Below are 21,732 nucleotides of genomic sequence, written 5' to 3' on the forward strand. Positions count from 1 at the left end.
ACTGAAGCCTTTTGAAAATAAACACTGTGTCTTAAGCCTCTAAACCTGACACCAGTAGGTTGTTTGGTTTAGTACATGAAAATCTAGAGATAGAAACAGATTGAATGATGGGGGGACTGGGAGGGGGGATTGAAGAGTTTATGTGGTTGCATCTCTCCTCCTTTCTTTTTTTCATTGAATAAAGATAAGATTCTGAGTTGAATGACTCAGCAGAAATATGCTAGAGAAACATTTCAGAAGTAAATTATAAAATAACTATGAGATAACTTAGTAAGAGAAATGATTGCTAAAGCCGAAATACCCATTGATAATGTTCACTGAGGAAATATCCATTGAATTTAAAATCTGCTAGAGATACGAAGACTAATAACACAAGGAGCCTGGCCTTTGGGGTTTGATATTATGTTGCTAGAAGTGCTTGGATGCCAAGTACCACTAAGGCTTACAATACCTAAGAAATGGTGAAAATTAAAACAAAACACAATAAATAAATACTTATTTTACATGTGTTACTATACTTTGTACATTTCCCCAGTTTATTTTATTTTAATATTTACTTTATGATTACTTTTCATCTTAACTGTTTTAAAAGAAAAAAATATTTCTAAAAAGAGGCTTAAAAGTCCAAGTTTCTCTTAGAGTTTTGAATTTCAGGGAAGGTCTTTGAACACTGAGTTTGAGACTAAGGTATTCTATAAATAAGGTATTCATTTATTCCAAGTTTCCTGGAGCAATTCTTGTTTATTCTGTTATCCTGGTAGGTGTCCGATTTGAAGCCATCTGATCTCATCCTCTCCTACACTTCTGCGTGCTTACTCTGCTCCAGTCTCACCGGCCTTACTCTTCCTCCAGCATGCTAGATTTGACCTAGCACAGGGCTTTGGCAATGCTGTTTCCTCTATCTGCAATGTTCTCCCTTGCGATATCAACAAGGCTAAATGTTTTTTTTCCTCCAAATCTTTTCTCAGTGAGAGACACCCATGCTACCTTATTAAAATCCGCTACCACTACACCATCTAGCACATCCACACGTACAGTCCTGATCTCCTTCGCCCACACTATTTTTCCCCATGGGACTTATTATCTTCCCATATTACTACCATTTTTACTTATTAATTATGTTTATTGTTTGTTTGCTTTCCTCACAAAAGCATAAACTCCACAAGTGCAGGAACCTTAGTTTGTTTACTAATAAGTGCAAGCACCTAATATTACCTAGAATAGTGTCTGTTTTTTAGTACTTTAAAAATATATGTTGAATGGAATCATCTAATCAATTTGTTTAGAACTATTGTCAAGTTGATTTCTTCAGTGATTGTAGAACATTGAGATTCCTTGGTTTTGTATGGATCTGGATTCTGATGGCCTTCTTTTCTCTTTAAAAAACTAACCCCCTCCCCCCTCCCCGCCAATATTTTGAAGAGGAAGACAACTGAATACTTGGATACTAGGATACGTGATCCGAGTGTTCAACAGAGCACGTATCATTGAAACAAATAACTATATCTTTTATATACATTAAAAAAATACATAGCAATCTGGAGAGTATATCCTAGACCATTATGGTTGTTTGTTTCTGATAGAGCTATCTGTGAATCACATGCCTTTTCAAGAATACACTCCAACTTTGTAGCCTATATGTACAAATATGTGGTTTGATTCTGGTCAATATAGAACAAAAAAATACCAAAAAGTCTACAATTGTTAAGGTGGTCTACTAGGTGGAAAAATATTTGGATCAGACTAATTTTTAAAAAATATTGTGCTGAGTTGAATATTCAGCATTTATTCATGTAGACAAAAGCTAAACAAATTTTCATTGGGATAGATTAACATGGATAACATGTCACTTTAGTGCAGTATTTCAGTTATTTTCATCATTTTTCTGAACTGTTTACTCTGATGAATCTAAATCACTGTATAATTGTCTTTCTTTTCACTTCCAGCGAAGTTTTGTGGTGACCCTGGTATACCTGCCCAAGGGAAAAGAGAAGGCAAAAGCTTTATATACCAGTCAGAGGTTTCATTCAGCTGCAATTCTCCTTTCATATTAGTGGGATCTAGCACCAGAATATGTCAAGCAGATGGCACTTGGAGTGGTTCATCACCTCACTGCATAGGTAATATTAATTAAAGATTGATAATGCTCAGTAATTTGGGAATTAATAGATAGTAGGAAGGTTTAATGGTTTTCTTTATCCTATAAACTATAGTTGGCTAAATGTGAAAAACAAATGTAAAATATAGAAGCCATTGGAAGGCACTGAAAATTAATGTTGTTAAACATATATTATTTTTAGCGCATAAAACTTCTAGAATAAATGCTTAAAATAGTTTCCCTGTTTATCAGTAAAATGAAAAAGAAAAAAGCTTCCAGATTAATATCATGAAATATCAGTACTAACATTTGTATAGAGCTTTATAGTTAATAAAGCATATTTAAGTGAAATTAGACTTGCTTCAAAAATATTAAAAAGGTACTTTGATTTCAAAATGGCTCTAAGTACATTTCTGTAATCCTAAATTTTGTGTTTTGTTGTCATGTTTTTATTGAAGTATAGTTGATGTACAAAATTGTGTAAGTTACAGGTGTTCAGTATAGTGATTCATAATTTTTAAAGGTTATACTCCATTTATAGTTATTATAAAATATTGGCTATGTGTCCTGTGTTGTACAGTATATCCTTATAGCTTATTGTATATATAGTAGTTTGGATTTCTTAATCCCCTACCCCTATTTTGCCCCTCCTTCCTTCCCTCTCTCCATTGGTAACCACTAGATTGTTCTCTATATCTGTGAGTCTGCTTATTTTTTGTTATATTCACTAGTTGTTGTATTTTTTAGATTTCACATATAAGTGATATCATACAGTATTTGTCTTTCTCTGACTTATTTTGCTTAGCATAATACCCTCCAGGTCCATCCATGTTGCTGCAAATGGCAAAATTTCATTCCTTGCTATAGCTGAGTAGTATTCTATTCTCTCTCTCTATATATACCATATCTTCTTTATCCATTTATCTGTTAATGGACATTTAGGTTGCTTCCATATCTTGGAAATTGTAAATAACACTGCTATGAACATTGGGGTATATGTATCTTTTTGATTTAGTGTTTTAGTTTTTGGGGGGGGGGGTATATACCCAGGAGTGGAATTACTGGGTCATAGGGCAGTTCTGTTTTTAGCTTTTGAGAAACCTTCATACTGTTTTTCACAGCAGCTGCACCAATTTACATTCCCACCAACAGTGTATGAGTGTTCCCTTTTCTCCTAAAATTAAATTCCACATTGAATAAACTAACCAAATAACCTGTCATACAAGCTAGCCAAATCAGAGACTACCAGCCCTATCATTTTTATGCCTGAATCTCCTACAGGTGTCAGTGAAAAATGCAAATAACTAAGTCCTGTTTCTGGAAAAATAATTATTTCTTGAAGGGAATATTACCCTACTTGATATTATAACTTAGTAAAGCCGTTGAGCAAATGTTTTATGTATGTGTTCCTCTTTCATATCCTTCATTTGCCCTTAACTTTTTATTCACAGAGTTAGTTGGATGTCAAGTGCTTTTATATTAGAAAGGTTCAAAGTTCAAGAATTGCATAATTCATATAAACTGCAGTCTACCTGAATTTCCTGCTTTAAGATTAGCAGGCTTCTGTTCATGGAGATACGTTATTAGATTTTACTCTTTATTATTACCCAGGGCCCTTTCATTAAACCCTAGATGTCTTAAAATTATTTTATGTGGGAGAAATATACATTTAAATAAAACTGTAAATTTTAAAGGAATATCACGTTTTTAATCTTTATTTTAGAACCCACCCGTACCTCATGTGAAAACCCAGGAGTGCCACGTCATGGATCTCAAAACAGTACATTTGGATTTCAAGTGGGTACTTTTTTATCATTATTTTTTTCCAGTTTTATTGAGATATAATTGACATACATCACTGTATAAGTTTAAAGTGTACAGCACAATGGTTTGACATATATATTGTGAATGATTACTGCAGTAATTTTAGTTAGCAATCCAGAGAGTATGTCCTCCATTATCTCATATACATACAATAAAAAAAAGCAAAAAAGAAAAAAAATTCCTTGTGATAAGAATTATTAGGACCTACTCTCTTATATACTCCTATATACAATACAGCAGTGTTAACTATACTCATCACTGTTGTATATTACATATCTAGTACTTACATATCTTATAACTAGAAGTTTACACCTTTTCACTACCTTCCTTCAATCCTGCCCCCTCCCCCCACCACTGCTCTGGTAACCACAGATCTGATCTCTTTTTATGTGAGTTCGGGTTTTTGCTGTTGTTTTAGATTCCACATAGAAGTGAGATCATATTGTATTTGTCTTTCTGTTGTCTGAGTTATTTCATCAAATGGATACTTTAAATATTTCCATTTAATATAAGCTAGATCAAAAGGCTTTGGTTCATGTGCACAGATCCTGTGAATGCAAACAGAAAAAAAAGTCATGCTTATATCTGCATTCAAAAACCCCTTTTAAAAAAGGTAACAGGAAACGAAAGAGTGGAAATAAAAAGAAATTAGAAGGAATATATGCTTCAAGATATAGCCTGACCATGAGGATAAAATAAAAATTGGAGAGAACTGTGAGCATAGGAAAATCTGTAAGCAGTAGCTAGTATGTAAGAGAAATATTAAGTGAGGGAGTAAATGGGTAACCTCTACAGGAAGATATGGGGACAATGAGGAAAAGTGTAGATGAAAGTGATCCGGGTGACCTCGGCCTGCAGTGGCTTGAAGCAGGATTTCGGCTCCCCACCAGAGATGGAGGTCAGGCAGCGGCAGTGAGAGCGCGGAATCCTAGCCACCAGGCCACCAGGGACCAGTGGCCAGTGACAAGGCCCTGGCCTGTCAGCTATGAAGAAATGAATTTCCACATAGAGACAGAAAGTAGTGAAGCAACTGAAGTGTTTATTAGGAGGAAAATGAGTACAGTATGTGTGGATAGACACACGGGCGGGCTCAGAGAGAGAGATCCGCATCCTCATGGCAGTTTGAATCAGTTTTATGGGGCATTTCTTCCGGGTTTCCTTTGACCAGTCATCTTGCTTTGCCTGGTTCTGAGTCCGTATTTGGTTTATCTCAGGGTCCTCCCCTGTGTGCGTGTGCATCTCTTAGCCAAGGTGGATTCTAGTGAAGAGGGCTATGGGTAGTTGGCATCACTTACTATGGGGTGGCGCCCCCTCCCTTTTTTGACCTCCAAGGAGCCTTTCTGCGCATGTGTAGTTGGGGAGGTCTCCTTGACTTCGAGAATGAGGAATATGTGGTCTCTTATCTTCTATCTGGGAAGGGCCCACCCCCTCCATCATCCTGCTTTTATGGAGTTTCTGCTATTATGGAGTTTCTGTCCATAGGAGAGAACCTGTTCAGCCTGAGGCCCATCTATCTCCTGCCTCAAAAGAGGTTTAAAGAGAAACTTCTGAGACAAAGAGTTACCAAATATATAAAAATGTGGTTATTCAAGAAGGCAATAAGACTAAAAGACTTTTTTCTTATAATATGTATATAATACTAAAATAATTTTTAAACATTTTCATTGATGTGGGAAATTTCTGAAAAAATAATTTAACTGTAACCTATTATTATACAACACATAGTTGGATTGTAATATTAGAATTCTTTAACATGCCCAGTCATGTGTGGCTGACTTTCTTTTCTCTCTTATTCCAGTTTAGATTTTATGTAGAGATTCAGCAAGATTTTCATTACAGGGGCCTAAGGGGAGCCAAAGTGCATACCAATTCCAAAAAGAAATAGCCAGTTTACACACTACCCAATTGCCTTGTGTTGCAGGGTTTTCTAAATTGTGCTGTTTTGTGTGGAATTCAGTGTGAACCCAAAGAACATTCATTTCTAAAGGAAGTACTCATAACAGGTGCCATATATTTGTTGCTAAAAATAGTTTCCATTTATCTACAGTTCAGGCACAGTATGAACATTGATTTGATAGCTTTTCCAATTCTTCCTGTTTGCCTCAGGCCTGTCTAGGCAATACAAAAGTGTGAAAAAGCATCTCGGTCTCTATTATGTTGGTGTTTTCAGAAAACTTTAGATTCATATCTCCATAAAATGTTTTATCAGTTGATCGAGATCTTGAAAAATGAACTAGCTAAACAGTATTAGACCTCATCATATAGACCAAGAAACTGAAACAGTACATGACTTGGCTTTGATCACAGAGCAAGTCAATGGCAGTATTTTTACAGAATACAGAATTTTGATGTCAGTGTCTGTACACTAAATCAGATGATTTTCTGAAGAATCTGAGTCCTTTTTAGGAAATACCCTTTGAGATAATGGAAATTGAAATAAATAAGATTGAGTTTAGAATAGTCATCCAATGAAATGAATAGAGTCATTCACTCTGAATTTTAAGAATTCTATTATAATCATTGAAAAATGTTATCACAAAGTTAAACTAACCCTGAATTCATACTATTCAGCTAATAAACATACATTAGATCATTATAGTCTATCTAGATAAATATGAATAGACTAGATTTCAGATGTAGTAAAATCTAATAAAATTGTATTATCTCTATTAATCTCTATTAAAACTACAAATGATATACTGAGTATGTTAAATTAGGGGTGTCAACTTTCATACATGGTTATGGCAGATATGTGCATATGTCTGTATATATACTTATTTTATATATTTATATATAAATTATGTTTGCTAAACCTGTATAGAGTCAACAGAATTTAAGAAGTTATGTAATTCTAACTAATATCAATTTATAGATGGATTCCAAATAAATATGGCCTTATATAACTAGAAAAGACTTCTCTACTGGTTGACCAAAAACTCTTGCTTACAAGTAAGAAAAATTATTTTGAGCTAGCTTAAACCTAAAGGCATTAAAAGCCATGTGTAGGTGTGTCCCAGGCCACAAGAGGAAGGATCTAGGTGAGACTCATCAAGCCTAGAATCTAGGAACTGGACAACAGTACTTAGTCTCTTACACTACTCTGTATTTATCTACTTCGTTTTCTTTGTCTGTAGATTGGCCATATGGCAAAGGGTGCATCATTTCTATTTACATCTCAGCCACATACGGCAAGTGATTAATTGTCGCAATCTCAGTTTCAAATATCCAGAGAGAGAATCAAAATGTTCCAACTTTTGTATCTACCTCTGGTTTGATCTAGTGACCAGTAGTGAGTTAAATAAAATCATAGCTATAGTTAGCCCACTTCTGGGAGGGACAAGAGAAAGGAGAAAGTTATAAATTGCAGAGGCACTCTGCATTTCTTAATTTTCTCTTTAATGTGTTTATTTTGTTCACTCTCCTTTTCTATAAAGATTTATATAGTAGATTTTTGGACATTGATATAATTACTAAAATATAAGAGTATATCACCTGTTGCTAGAGATGACAAAAACTCTAGTGTTTGAAAAAAGTACTCAAAGTAATTTCTCTTTTTATCTAAAATATTATAAACTGGAACAATTTTAGCTAAAAATATATTAGTAGTAAGGAGAGTAAGTATCAAAATGATTGATGCAACATCCAGATTAATTATGGAGGAAATGCCAAACACAAATATTTCACTAACTGCTGTATTACTCTAAATTGAGCTCTGGAGTTTGGAAGACACATTACACTGATTTAGGACTTGTTACATAAAATTATTATAAATATAAAATATTTTTAATCTGGTTTTAGATATTTAATTCCAAGGTATTAAACATAAGATATTTAACCCTACCAAAATAACCATTATGAAAAAGCTCTGTCTTGACTACAGAGACAACAAAAGCATCCTTGATTGAGGGGTAGGGAGACAGAAATAACTAAAGACAACATGATCAACTATTTGTGACTGTTGACATCTTTCATTCTCTGGCTTCTGTTTCCAATAGCAAGTCTGGACCACCCAGTTTTATAGATACAGGACCCTGGGTACAACAGTAGCCATCTTGGCAACCACAGTTCACCCTACTATTTAATGTTTCATGAACAACCATATTACCTGAGTAGGTGGAGAACACTGAAGAAACCAAACAGCTTCTTAGCTACCTGACTTTAAAAGGAATGTCCTAGGTATTCTATCTAGGGAGTTATCTATTGTATCTGGCAAACTTGACAGTAATCAGTTACCTAGACAACCGTGCCCCGCATCTCTTTTAAGTCAACTCGGTGTTATGTCACACACCTTCTGCTAATGTTTAAAAAATTCATCTTGACATGCTCAGATGTGTTTGGCAATCACTAGTGTGCTGGGTGCCGAACCACTTCTCTGTAAATGTAGCATCCAAGTGGCAACAGCAACAGAGTAATGGACCTTGCACAAAGCTACAGCATGCCTGAAACAAGACTCCAACAAGTAATAATTAGCTTTTTTTCCTCTCACCACTGACAGTGCTTGTCTAACTAAAGAGCTTCCCAAAGCAGAGAGAGACGCCATGTAGAGAATCCAGACATCATTCAGAGTCAGCCCTGGCTGAAATGTGGTCTTATAATGGAAACACTTCTATTCTTAGAAGAAAAAAGGATTGGTTATAAAGTAATGCTAGAAGCAGTTAAAAAGATAAAGGCAAACCATACTGAATAACTTTGGGTTATTTTTAAAAGGGGTAAATATAGTTCTTAATAGGGGAAAAAAATCTATCACAGAAAAAGTTTACAGCTAATATTTTTACAAAAATTTTACAGTACACTACAAGATGAAAACATCTTTCAAGGTGGAATGCTTTAGAGCAAAGGCTTGGCACAGTCCTAGACCCATGTAAGAGCAGCAATTACTCTTATGCCAAAGTTATCTTTAGTGTAGTCAGTGAGAACCAGAATATTGATATTGTAATCAAAATGTCAGGATTAGCTGGAAGCAGTCTGGGAGAGCCCAAGATATTCAACAGCATTCTACATTGACCATTTCTGCAAAATAATCTAAACGGACACCTACAAGCAGCTTCCTTGGGTATCCAGATACCAGGGTCAACCCTGTACCTCTGAAAAGAGGTTCATCTGATGACTCTTAACTACATATGTATTAGAATTTGTGTATGTGTATGTATAGCTCACATTTACATATGTAACGACATAGACTCTCTTCTAGAAACCCACATAAGCTGACAGTTGCTGAGCCTTTACAGCTTTTAAAATTTGAAGGTTGGGGATTAGAGAAATAAGAGAGGCTGTTCATTGACTATTGAAGTGATCAAAGATATAAATTAAGTACCATTTTAAAACTTTGTTCCTATTTATCAAATGGTTACTATCTACAGCTGTAGTACTTATTAACTTATTAAAACTCATGTTAAAAAAAAATCTAACTCATAAACGGTTAGCTAATACTAGACTAATAATACTAATACTAGACTAAGACTAATGCTAGAGTGTTCAAAAGCACTCTAAAAGACATTTTATTCATATTTTGGAGAAGAAAATATTTACATGTTTAATTAAGTTAGGCTACCTGTAAAGTACTGTGTGATATAATATCAATAAAGTACTTAAAATGGCACTTTAATGTTTTATTTAAAACCATATAGCATGCACTTTTAAACTTCAGTCCAGTATTGAATATTGACTGGTGTGTAGAATCCAATTTCATAGTTAAAAAGTAATTTGTGACTAAAATAGAACTTTTTCCCTGGTATTCACAAAACTGTTTTGCCATTTCAGGCTTCAAAAGAAGAAAAAATGTGCCTTTGCATCTCTAAGCATATCTGTAAAGAAATACAGATTCTGTTGAGTAGCCTCTGAAACTTGGCTTTCTTATGTTTGGTTGGTTCATGTGACAATCCCTGTGAAATGAATGGAAATATGATTTTTAGATTAAATGACTTTTCCAAAATAAAAAATACAAAACAACCATGGTGATTATGTATGACTTCCAGTCTATAATTGAAATAAGTACATAAGTACATTGAATGAGGCAGGTGTGTTACATAGTGTTTTATTACCTTAAATGGTGAATATCATAACATGAATTTTAAAACAAAAAAGTAAAATTAAACATTTAAAATTAAAGTCTTCTGATTACTTTTTAATAAAACTGATAAAACACCTTAATTCTGTTTTTCTCATTCAGGAAGCTCAGAATTGATGCTCAGTCAGTGAAAATCCCTTGCACCTCATCTTAAGTATATGTGTTATCCTTTCATTTTTATGATCCTGCCTTTCTACTTAAATTTTATTAATTTTAATGTATTAAAATTTTATTAGAAGCTACCTCAACTTTTCTTGGGTAAAGTATTTAATATAAACATAATAAAAATACTAATATAAAATAGTTGTTTAAAATATATTACAGAGGGAGCATATGAATATTTGATTCCTTTATTATATATATATTTTGATAAGTTGCTAGGAACCATACTGCATACTCTAGTTAAGCAAATATTTGATATTGAAAATCAGACACAAAAAAATACAGTGATGAAAATTCTAGCAAAGTAAGAGTAATTTGCTATAAAACATCATGAAAGGGGAGATAGATCTTATTCAGAATGTTTTAAATTTCTAAAATTTTGATTAATCATATGATTAGATCTCTAACTTCATGACTAAGGAACTGAACTGTAACATTTAAAAGAGGGAATAAAGAGTTAAAGAAGGTAAGTCATATTTACTAATTAGACATGTCTTATAATTTTATAATGCATTTGTAAACAACATGCTAATTTGGGGTAATTTAAAGAAAATTTTATTTAACCATTAACTGCAATTAAAACTTGATATGGATTTTTTAAAATCTTGATATAAAAATAATTTTTAAAATTAATATTTACATTGTATATAATTGCTTATACAAATAGCACTTTTATTAGTAAATATTGGCAGGAAAATTGTACATAAATTATTTTACAAGAATTTTTAAAATTATATAATGGAAAATTTTATAATGTTACTTATTTTTCTACAAATATTCAAATTATATTATTTATGTTAGAAATTATTTATAGTCAGAGGAATTTACATGACAAGTTGGAAAAGGATGGAGAGATATGTAAAATATACTATTAAGTGGATTTATCACTGGCAAAATTATTAATTCACTAATATTTAGAGAAAATTTTGATGATTTGAATACAACAATGCTGAATAAAAATCAGTTACTAAATTTGTATAACTCTAGGTATCTTAAATATTAGGTATAAGTATTCGTGCATTTGACAAAAATTTTGTTATTAAATGTGTTAATGATATATAGAAAAACTTTAAATAGATTTTAGTTCTATGGTATCTGGTTAATATGTAAAGCAGTATTTATTGTGATTTCAGAAAAGGTTACAGACATGAGGAAAAAGTCTTAGAAGTAAAAAAAAAAGTGTATGTAATCCATCATGTTTCTCATTCCTTACTAATATAAAGGTTGATGAAATAACCCAAATGTACTCTTCAAAGAACAAATAATGATTTAACTTTATGTTAATTAAAGTATGGAAGGGATATCACTACATTTTAAGAAACTGATAGACGTGTTAAATCTTTTTAAGTAATCAAATAATTTTATACTAAGTTCTTAGTCCCCATTCCTTCAGTTGCTCCAACATTTTCAAGACATTTTTCTAAGCTCTTGGTGTATACTGGTGAATAACATATGGTCCTTGGCTGAGAGGAGCTAACATTTTGGTGTGTGGGTCAGATGGAATAGATGATTTTATAGGATAGGTTGATAATATTGATAACATTGAAAGGAGCTAATGAAGCACATAAGAGACAGCTTTCCTAGTCTGCTTCCTGCAGGGAAAGCTTTCTAGGAATTTTGTCTGAGCTAAATCTTTTAGGGTAAGATCTAGGAAAAAATAGTTGGGAAATGCATTCCATGTGGGAGGGACAGTGTAAAAATATGCATGCATTATGGGAACTACAAAAATTCAATATTATATGAGCACAATTTGAGTAAAAGTAAGTGGTCAATGGTGATGCTAGAGACAGCTAGTGATCAGTTTATGGAAGCTTTTATCCACCAAGTTAACATAATGTAACTTTATCTTATGTGGGATAAGCCAGTAAAGATTTTAAGAAGGATAATGATAAAGTAAAACTTTCATGTTGAATAAATCACTCTGACTTTAGAGTGAAAAATAAATTCAGTGGGGTCAAGACTGGAGAAGTGGAGACAAGTTAGATGATTATTATAATTGGCTATAACAGTAATTCTCAAAGCGTGATCCCTGGCCAGCAGCAGCAGTATTACCTGGGAACTTGTTGGAAATGTGGATTTTGGGGTCTCCCTCAGATTACCCAGTCAGAAATTCCTGAGGGGGGCTCAGCTCTCTGTGTTTGGATAAGTCCTTCTGGTGATTATGTTATCTACTAAAGTTTGAGAACCATTGAGAAACCATGTTGAGGACTAAAACAAGATGTGTACGTGGGAAAAGAGGGAAGGGGACAGTTTGAGAAAGATTTAGGAGATAAAATTGTCAGTCTCTGGTGGTAGATTAAATGAGGGGAGATTTATGGGTGAAGGCTGGCCATTAACTGAGATCTAGCCTAAAGTAAGATTGCTGGATTGGTAGAGGTGATGGGTTTTGTAGAGCCAGTTTGACTAAAGGATGGAATTGCAAAGTCCACATGATCAGTTGTATAAACTATATGAGGAAGTAAAAATCTGTAGCACCATATTGCACAACTTCAGGGAGTATGTGAATGGCATGCTCTGGAGCACAGTTTGAAGGATTATATTGAATACAGCATGAAAAGTGCTCCCTGGAGTGGAGCAATGTAGTAGCCCTGGACAAAATCGGGCATTAAGAAGACAAGAGATCTCCTGGATGCAGAGATGATGCTGTCATGGAAGGCATAATATGAGATAACTGGAAGGATAAAGGTTGTTATAAGAGAATGACTATTAGAACTGAACGTTTCAACTGTAGCATAGTTCTGGGTGATAACGAGAATATGAAAGATGGTGGAATATAGCTAGTCTCAAGGTCCAAGTGGAATCTTGTATCAAATTATGTCACATTAAGCTTAGCCTCATGTTGCTTTAGCAGGTGGGAGTAGGAACTAATGGGGAGAAAAGGAAACACAGTCTATGTGAAAAGCCCTAAGACAGCAATTGAACATTGTCAGACTCCATATGCTGGGGAAGGCTGAAGTGGCAGACTCTAAATACCCCTTATCTTCTCCTCCGCCTCTAATCATTTAATAAATCCTGATGATTTTTCCTTTTAATGTATTTTGAGTAAACAACTTCCTTCCCATGTCTATTGCCACAAGTTGGTCAAGCTTTATCCACTCAAATCTAAAGTGGCAATTCCAGCCTCATAATTAGAATTACTGTTCATCATTCTTTTTGTTTCATAGTTTCTCCATACAGTCGTTAGTTTAATTTTTCAAAGATACTATTTTCTACATAAAATTTAGTTGCTCTGAAAGCTTTAGCAACTTTATGTTTTTATTTTCAAAATTCAAATGCTATAGCCTGCTATTTGAGAGTCTTCAGAAACTGATTTTTATGTCTCTGACTTAATAATTATAGCTGGAATTTATTTAAAGCTTATGTTCCATGCCCATGTGGAGCGAATTTTATATCCTATTTTATTTAATCCTTAAGTCGCAAGAGAAATAATATCATCTTTATATAGAGAGAGTTAAGCCTCAAAGAGGAGATATACCTTATTCAAGATCAGAGTCAAAGTTAAAGCCGAGTATACACTCCTCTGGGGTCTGTTTTCTTTTTTACCTATATCTCACAGCTTTCTACTTTACTCCCAAATTCCCAGCTCACTGTGTAAATTATATCTGATAACCAATCAAAAGTGCTGTCATTTTTCCTAAACTATATGATGTATGTTTTAACCACCAGACATTTTCTCATAATATTCTTATCTTTTCTACTTATATCAGTTGTTTTCAAATGTTAGTTTGCATTAAAATCACTTGGAGGGCTTTTTAAAACACAAATTGCTGGTTGCTACCCTAAGAGTTTCTGATTCAGTGGGTCTCAGCTAAGTTTCCAGTATTGGCATTTCTAACAAATTCCTAGGTTATGCTGAGGTTACTGGTCTGGGGACCACACTTTGAGAACCATTGTTCTATATATTTATCTAAATTACACATCCCTTAAAAGCTTAATGCAAATAGCGTGTCTTCCATTGTATTTTTCTGTTACCAATCCAACCTTCAATAAACACCTTTATGTCCAATCTCATATTGCATTTACTGTCTTACATATTCACTGCCTCTTGTGTTGTTAGCTATCTTTATTTCCGTATCTGCCTTTATCCATCTTCATTTATCTGTCTTTATTTAACTCTCTGTCTGTCTATCTTATATTCATATGTAGCTTATTGGCCTTTTGGTATCATATATTTTCTTCAAATTACCATGGCAAATATTTGGCACCTATGTATACATTATATTCAAGTATTTGATGATGATATGCACACAAAGAGATCTAAGTTTTTTTTCTTTCGTCTTTTTCCCCAATTTTATTTTAAATCAAATTTCAGTTTCTTTTCCTTCCAACCTCTACCTTGCAGAATTTTTTTTGAAAGCATTTTCTTGTCCATGTTTTTTTTCTATCTGTTGCTGTATTTGAAGTTGCATTGGGACATTTGTTTTTCTCTCTGTAATTTGCTATAGGTAGGAAGTGTTGTACAGTTCCACTGTAAAAAAGGACATCTTCTCCAAGGGTCTACAACACGTACTTGCCTTCCTGACCTCACGTGGAGTGGAATTCAGCCTGAGTGCATACGTAAGTATTGTGGCTAAGAAAATTATACTTATGAAGGATAAGAATTTATATGCATTTTTTCTTCCATGTGTGAAAAATAAACTTATATGTATGTAAAAGAGGTATCACATTGTTTTTTTAGGTTATTATAAAATATAATTCATGCATATAGTGTTTTACTGCTACCCCCATGCCTAGTGGGGAGCATTATTCTTTAAGAAGTCAGAAGGCACCGGGCAAAATTTTGTTCTTTTTAAAAAGCTCTTGTAATTGCGTTCAGATGGTCACCAGATAGTTTTAGATGATGATTATTTTTTAGGTTCATAGATCTGCACCTATGTATCTGAAGTACTTGTGAGATACAGGAGGCTCCAACATAGTAGTGACTCAATCTTTTTCACTTGTGAAACTCTCTGAGAACCTGAGGAAAACTAGAAATGTCCATGAAAGGATATATGCATGAATACCTTAACCAAAAATTTGAATACTACTTAGGATTTCCTAGAGCTTCTAAATGTGCACTGACCCTAAGTTGAAAGCACTTGCTATACAGATTGAATAAGATCAAAGATCACTAAACAGTTTTTTCTGAATACAGTTAGAAATAAATTTTAGCTAGTGAGTTATCTCTTTTTTCCCTCCTACTTCCTCTTTTTATTTCCTCTCCATCTTTTTTGCGGGGGAGAAAAATGAAGAGTAAGCAGGAATAGAAATACTCATCAGAATGGTTTCTAGCTTTTAGGATTTGCTGAAGTCCAAATAAGTCCTGTGAATTTACTCCATCCCTGTTCAGAACCACCCAAATAATCACAGGGGCCCCTGTGGATCCTCAGTTTACTGAAAAGCAGCAGAACACTCCACTGAGAAGTCATGTCACATGCCTGGCTGGCTTATATTTAAATACGGCAAAATTCCTTAAAAGAGAATTCCTCAGAGTGTGTACGTACTTTAGAACAGCTGTGTGGGATGTACCTAGGTATTTCATAGTAAACCAAGATTCTTTGATGACCTGCATGTGGGATATGATGATTTAAATAAAATTAAACGGCTTCTGTTATTGCAGAGCATCTCAGAATATCTAATAGGTGCATACTGGGGCTTAAGAATGTAGCAGAAACAGACTATTTGTGTTTATTCTTAGCAGTATTTCCCCAATGAGAATGAAATTTTATTAACTGAATTATATTAAATATAAGCCACATAACAAAATGTTTTTCACATAGTGTTAAAAATATTAGCTATTATTTATAGCTTAGTACATATCCACTAGGAAACAAATGGAAAAAATTTTTTCCAAACAAATTTGTCCACAGAACACTTTTTCTCAGAGACCATCTTTAAGGGTCTATATCCATGAACAAATGATCAGAAATGTTATCTTACTTAGGGGGAGAATTCTTTGTAGCATCTATTTCTGATTAAGAAGGGAATGGTCATCATAAGACACAAAACAGGTGAACTGAGCAGCAGGGTCAGGGAGTGCCATAAGTGCAGGTATAGTGGAATCAAAAAATTAAATGAATGAAAAGATACTGCTAGCATACGGACCCAAAATATGGCCAGAAAATCCCATATGCAAAAAATTATTAATTGTACTTATTAAATTGTACTTTCCTAATTGTACATTAGGAAATATGAATATCAGAGCAACGTACTGAATGGTGGTTGAATTTACCTTTAGAAGACATGTTTTTTAATTTAAAATAAATATAATAAATAAAAAATTATATATTAATATTTCCTAAACTGGTATAGAAAATCTGAGTTTGATCAACTTTAAAACTTATCTTAAGCAGGACTTATTAGATCCTTTAAAATGCTAATATATATTGTGACTCTCTAAAATGGTGATATAGTATACATTTATTAGCTTAATTATCCAGAGTTAGTCTTTTATTTTTTCTCTCAGTTTATCTGTTAACAACCACCAGTGTTCCACAGATGATCATTTATGAAATGCTAGTCTATGAAAACAACATTTACATTTACATTGATAAGCTTTCCTTGATTCATGAGAATAACTAAAGGTATATTTATATAAAGGCATTAGCATACCTATAAAAATATATTGTGACTCCGGTCTCAAAATTTTCTTAACATGTCTATAAAAATGAACATTTTTTCCCTTTTCTTAATATAGCCCACAGCTGTAAACAGCCAGAAACTCCTGCTCATGCAAATGTAGTAGGAATGGACCTTCCATCCCATGGGTATACATTAATTTATACCTGCCAGCCTGGCTTCTTCTTAGCAGGTGGAACAGAACATAGAGTGTGTAGATCTGATAACACCTGGAGTGGAAAAGTTCCTGTTTGTGAAGGTACGTTTTCTCTCTAAAAGCTTTCAACAGAAGATTTTGTACTGTTTAAGCTTTCCTCAGATACAAGAGACAAAAAAAAATCAATTTAAATTAGCTTAGGAACAAGGTAAATTTGTTCGCCAACTCTAAGAGTAGGAGTGATGTAGACACTTTTGGATCCAGGGGCACAGAAATATTATTCAGGTCTTTTTATAGCTTCTTTTCCATGCTCTATTTTTAATTCTTGCCTTTATTACTTTTCCTAGTTCTCTATTCACAGTAGGTATATTAGTTTTCTAAGGCTGCCATAGCAAAGTACCACAAGCTGGGTGACTTAAAAGAATAGGAATTTATTCTCTCACAGTTCTGAAAGCCAGAAGTCCAAAATCAAGGTGTCAACAAGGCCATGTATCCTCTGAAGGCGCTAGGGAAAAATCATTCCTTACCTCCTTCGAGCTTGGTATAGCTTCTGGCTATCCCTGGCATTCCTTGGCTCATAAATGCCTCACTACAATTTCGACCTCTATCTTCACATGGCCTTCTTTCCTATGTATCTCTATATGTCCTGTTCTCTTCTTATAAAAACACTAGTCATTGGATTTAGGGATTGTTTCAGGAATATTTCACCTCAAGATTCTCACCGAATTACATCTTCAAAGACTCTGTTTCCAAATAAGGTCATGTTCTGAGGTTCCTAGTGAACATGAATTTGGAGCATGTGCTATTCAACCCACTATAGTAGGGAAAATTGCTGCCAGCATTCCTGGGTTTATATCCTTCTGGTAGAATAACCCTAGTAGAAAGAGTCTTTCCCAAAACTTGGTCAGGATAGCACTATATGAAAGTCTGATTGCCACAATTTTTAATGGAATCCATCTCCAAATTCATTTCTCAGCCACAATGATATGACAGTTTGACCAGATCTAGGTGATGTGTCCACCCATGTTGCTGCTTTGCTTGATCAGGACAATCCCCATCTGAACAAGATGTAATGAGTTTACCAGAGGAAAAAAGGGTTGTGTTTCCAGAAGAAGGAACAAAGGAGGTTTTTCTAGAATTCTTGATAAAGCCATCAATACATTCTTTTTGTTTTTTAGTCCTTCTAATTCTTTATGTCTTGTAGCCTTCACAAATGTGAATGACTTTCTCCCCTTGAAATGTTTTCACTCTCTTCTCTTAGCTAGAACATTACAGGTTTTTTTCAAAATTTTTCATGATAGGAATCCCTTCTGTGTGAGATCTTATTCTTTTATTTGTTTACTTGTTATTGTCTTTCTCCACTCTCCTGTCCCTTCATCTGCCCTTCCCCCACTAGAATATAAGCTCAAAAGAAAAAAACAAAAAAAAGGAAAAAAGAAACTTTAATAAATCTAAATATGGCCCATTTTAGGGTTCTCTAATGTAAAAAAAAAAAAAAGAAACTTTGTCAAAGTATTTACAACTGTAATTTTAACCACTAGATCAGTGCCTTATATGTGAAAAGTGTTCAATCAATATTTGTTGAATAAATAAATATTTTATCTCCTCAAATTTCTGGCTACCTATTCTCCATTTCCTTTTTAAGCTTAATGTTTTCTACCCATTTTTTCTAAAGCTCAGTTCTTAGTCTTCTGTTCTTTTCACTCTGTGTTCTCTCCCTAGGTGATCTGATCTCATTCAAGCCAATGACTTAAAGTTTCCTCTTTGAAGGTTATTTACTAATTAATATTTCTAGCTCATTTATCTTCTCTTAGCTCCAGACTTATATGTTCAATTTCTTACCTAATATCTCTTCTTGAATTTCTCAAAGACATTTAAATAATATATGCAAATCTAACTCATCAATTTCCCTTCACCATAAGTCTTCTCTTGATGTTCCCTAACTCAGTGGTACCATCATCACATAATAAATAGAAATCTAGTAGTCACCTTTGCCATCTTCTTGTCTTTTTAAATCCACCAGAATTTTAGTAGGTTTAAAAAAATTCTATCCACTTTTGAGTTTATCATCACTGCTACGGTAACCTAACTCAGCATTATCTCTACTGAGACTACTGAAATGGCCTTCTAACTTCTCTGCCCAAATCAATACCCACTCCTTTCCAAATTGTTCTCCACCTTGCAGCCAAGGTGATGTTCACCCAAATAACTTCCCCTTAAAACCTTTAAAGACATTACATTGTTCTTAGGAAAAAGATGTAAGTCTTTACAGGTCTACAAGCACTACATATCACAGCTGCTTCAACTTTGCAGGCACTTTCAGCACCCCACATGATTCTGAGCTCCTTTTGGTTTGACTTAGAAACTTTAGTTTAACTCTTTACCTTTGAGACTAGCCAATTTCTTATGACATCATGGGATACCTTAACAATTTTTAACTCTTTTTTTCTTTTTTCTTTTTTTTGGCCATGCCGCACAGCTTGTGGGATCTTAGTTCCCTGTCCAGGGATCAAACCTGGGCCCGAGCAGGAAAAGGGCCAAGTCCTAACCACTGCACCGCCAGGGAATTCCCAACAATTTTTAACTCTTAAACATGAAACCTATCCAAATTATTTGCCTTTAAGCAACAGGAACATACCCTCAGCCCTCAACTTCCATGTTGGAATCAACTGTTTCCATGTTGGTTTATGCCTTTAAAATAAGAAACAAGACCCCAAAATACTAAGGCAGCACTGATATTCCCTTTGCCCCACTGGACTATAATGGGGATAATTATAGAAGTTGTTAGCTGAACAACAGAAGTGCTGAGTGAGGACTGAGATGCTATAGTGAACAGAACATTTTGGAGAAAACTATATGATATGTCAAAGAATAAAAGTGACAGTGCATCAAACTGTGTGTGTGTGTCTGTGTGTTATTAATTATATTAAATTTTATAAACATTTTTGTTTCTTTTCATAGCTGGTTCCAAAATATTGGTGAAAGATCCTAGACCTGCGCTAGGAACACCCAGCCCAAAGCTAAGTGGTTAGTAATTTCAGTTGTTTTTCTAGTAGTCATGATTTCTAAAGGTGATCTCCTGTTTTATTGACAAAGTGACCATTTGTTTAGAAAAATATATTTCAGTATGGGAAAACTGTGCATTTTACTGTTTGGAATTTGAAGTTTGAAAATTTGTATTATAAGATATCGAACTTCAAGCAATGTAATACCGTGACATGTTAATATTCCAAAAATATTGTATATAGTTGTCTGTATAAAATTTCCCATCAAGAGTATCTGTAGATAGCTATAAAATAATGGCAATGGTTTATTTAAAACATTAAAATTAAAATGAGATTTACATATAATTTTTAAATGTAAATTTTTTAAAGAAGGAACCAAATACACTTGGAGTGAGAGTAAAAGTTCAACAACTTCTAGAACTTGTCCAGTTTATTTTCAGTAATTTGATTTAAAAATAAAATTTTTAGTCGTTAAAAATATGGGCGTTGAAGTCCTACAACCTTGATGTAATCCCCATGTTATACACTGACTACCCTATGACTTTGGAAAAGTTAATTTCTACATCTGAGCCTCCATTTCTTTATCTATACAAAAGGCATAATGATTAGATTAATATGAATGAACTTCATGAAAATGAAGCACAAAGTACTTGGCTCATGGTAAGGGCTCAGTATATGAGAGCTTCTTTTTAATGTGTTAGTATGTATTTTATTTACATGGTAGGAATGAAAAGCTACACATAAAATTAAAGGCTCAGAATTTAATCTTTACCTTGGAAATAGATTTGGTCCAGTTGTAATAAGCCAGGTACAGTGTTAGAATCTAATTTTAGTTGGTTTCAGAAGTTCTCAATGTACATGCTATTAAACTGGACTGCCTACCAAAAAAAATCAGTCTGAGAAACTGATTTTTTTCAACAGTCAGTGAAAACAGACTGAATTCCTCTAAGGTGACCAAAGAATATGTCATCATGAGAGAGAAAGTGTTGCATGGAGTCAGAAAACCACAATGGTCCCAGCCCCTGGTAACCTCTATTCTACTTTCTGTCTCTATGAATTTCCCTATTCTAGGTATTTCATATAAGAAGAATCACACAATGCTTGTCCTTTTGTGTCTGACTCGATAATGCTCTGTTAAATGTATATACCATATTTTATTTATCCATTCAGCTGTTCACTGACATTAGGATTGTTTTCACCTTTTTGGCTAGTGTGAATAATCCTGTGAACACTAGTATACGAGATTCTTTTTGATTTCCTGCTTTCCAGTCTTTTGGGTGGTAGTAGAATTGCTGGATCATGTGGTAATTCTAGTTTTAACTTTTTTGAGAAACTGCCAAACTGTTTTCCAAAGCAGTTGCGTCATTTTACATTCCCACCAGCAATGTACCAGGGTTTCACATCCTCACCTACACTTGTTATTTCCTGTTTACCACAACTTTTTAAAAAAAGAAAAACAAAGACTTAGTGCAGGGTTGTAATTATAACTCAAAATGTGTTCAATATAAGACTAGGTTTGCCTCATTTTTAGGTAAATATCTTCCATTGGACCTTTCATTTCATGTCCACTGTTAAAATGTTTACCATTAACGATTAAAGGACTTTTTTCTGGTTAAAAAAAAAAAAAAAAAAAAAGAAAGAAAGAAAACCACAATGGTCAATCAGTGCCCAGAACTTTCCAAGAAAGATACTTTATCTGGGAGCAGATGGGTACTCTGAATAATAGCTCCTGCATATCAAGTATAAATCTAGACTGTCCTGGGCAAAACATGGCCAATGGCTACCAATAAATATTTCAGGCTGACAAAAGATTTTTTTAAAG

At 33.9% G+C, this 21,732-nt stretch overlaps 1 protein-coding gene across 3 annotated transcripts in view; it reads left to right on the forward strand.

The window, feature by feature from the left end:
- CSMD3 (CUB and Sushi multiple domains 3) overlaps positions 1 to 21,732 on the forward strand; it is a 1,196,954-nt gene that overhangs the window by 1,154,280 nt on the left and 20,942 nt on the right. For all 3 annotated transcript variants that reach the window (XM_036830958.1, XM_036830959.1, XM_036830960.1), the window contains 5 exons: positions 1,947 to 2,120; positions 3,822 to 3,895; positions 14,597 to 14,708; positions 16,828 to 17,007; positions 19,867 to 19,932. In XM_036830958.1, the coding sequence (XP_036686853.1) occupies positions 1,947 to 2,120; positions 3,822 to 3,895; positions 14,597 to 14,708; positions 16,828 to 17,007; positions 19,867 to 19,932 (606 nt within the window). The remainder of the gene's footprint in view (positions 1 to 1,946; positions 2,121 to 3,821; positions 3,896 to 14,596; positions 14,709 to 16,827; positions 17,008 to 19,866; positions 19,933 to 21,732) is intronic.

This window comes from Balaenoptera musculus, chromosome 17, assembly GCF_009873245.2.
Source record: "Balaenoptera musculus isolate JJ_BM4_2016_0621 chromosome 17, mBalMus1.pri.v3, whole genome shotgun sequence".
NCBI lineage: Eukaryota > Metazoa > Chordata > Mammalia > Artiodactyla > Balaenopteridae > Balaenoptera > Balaenoptera musculus.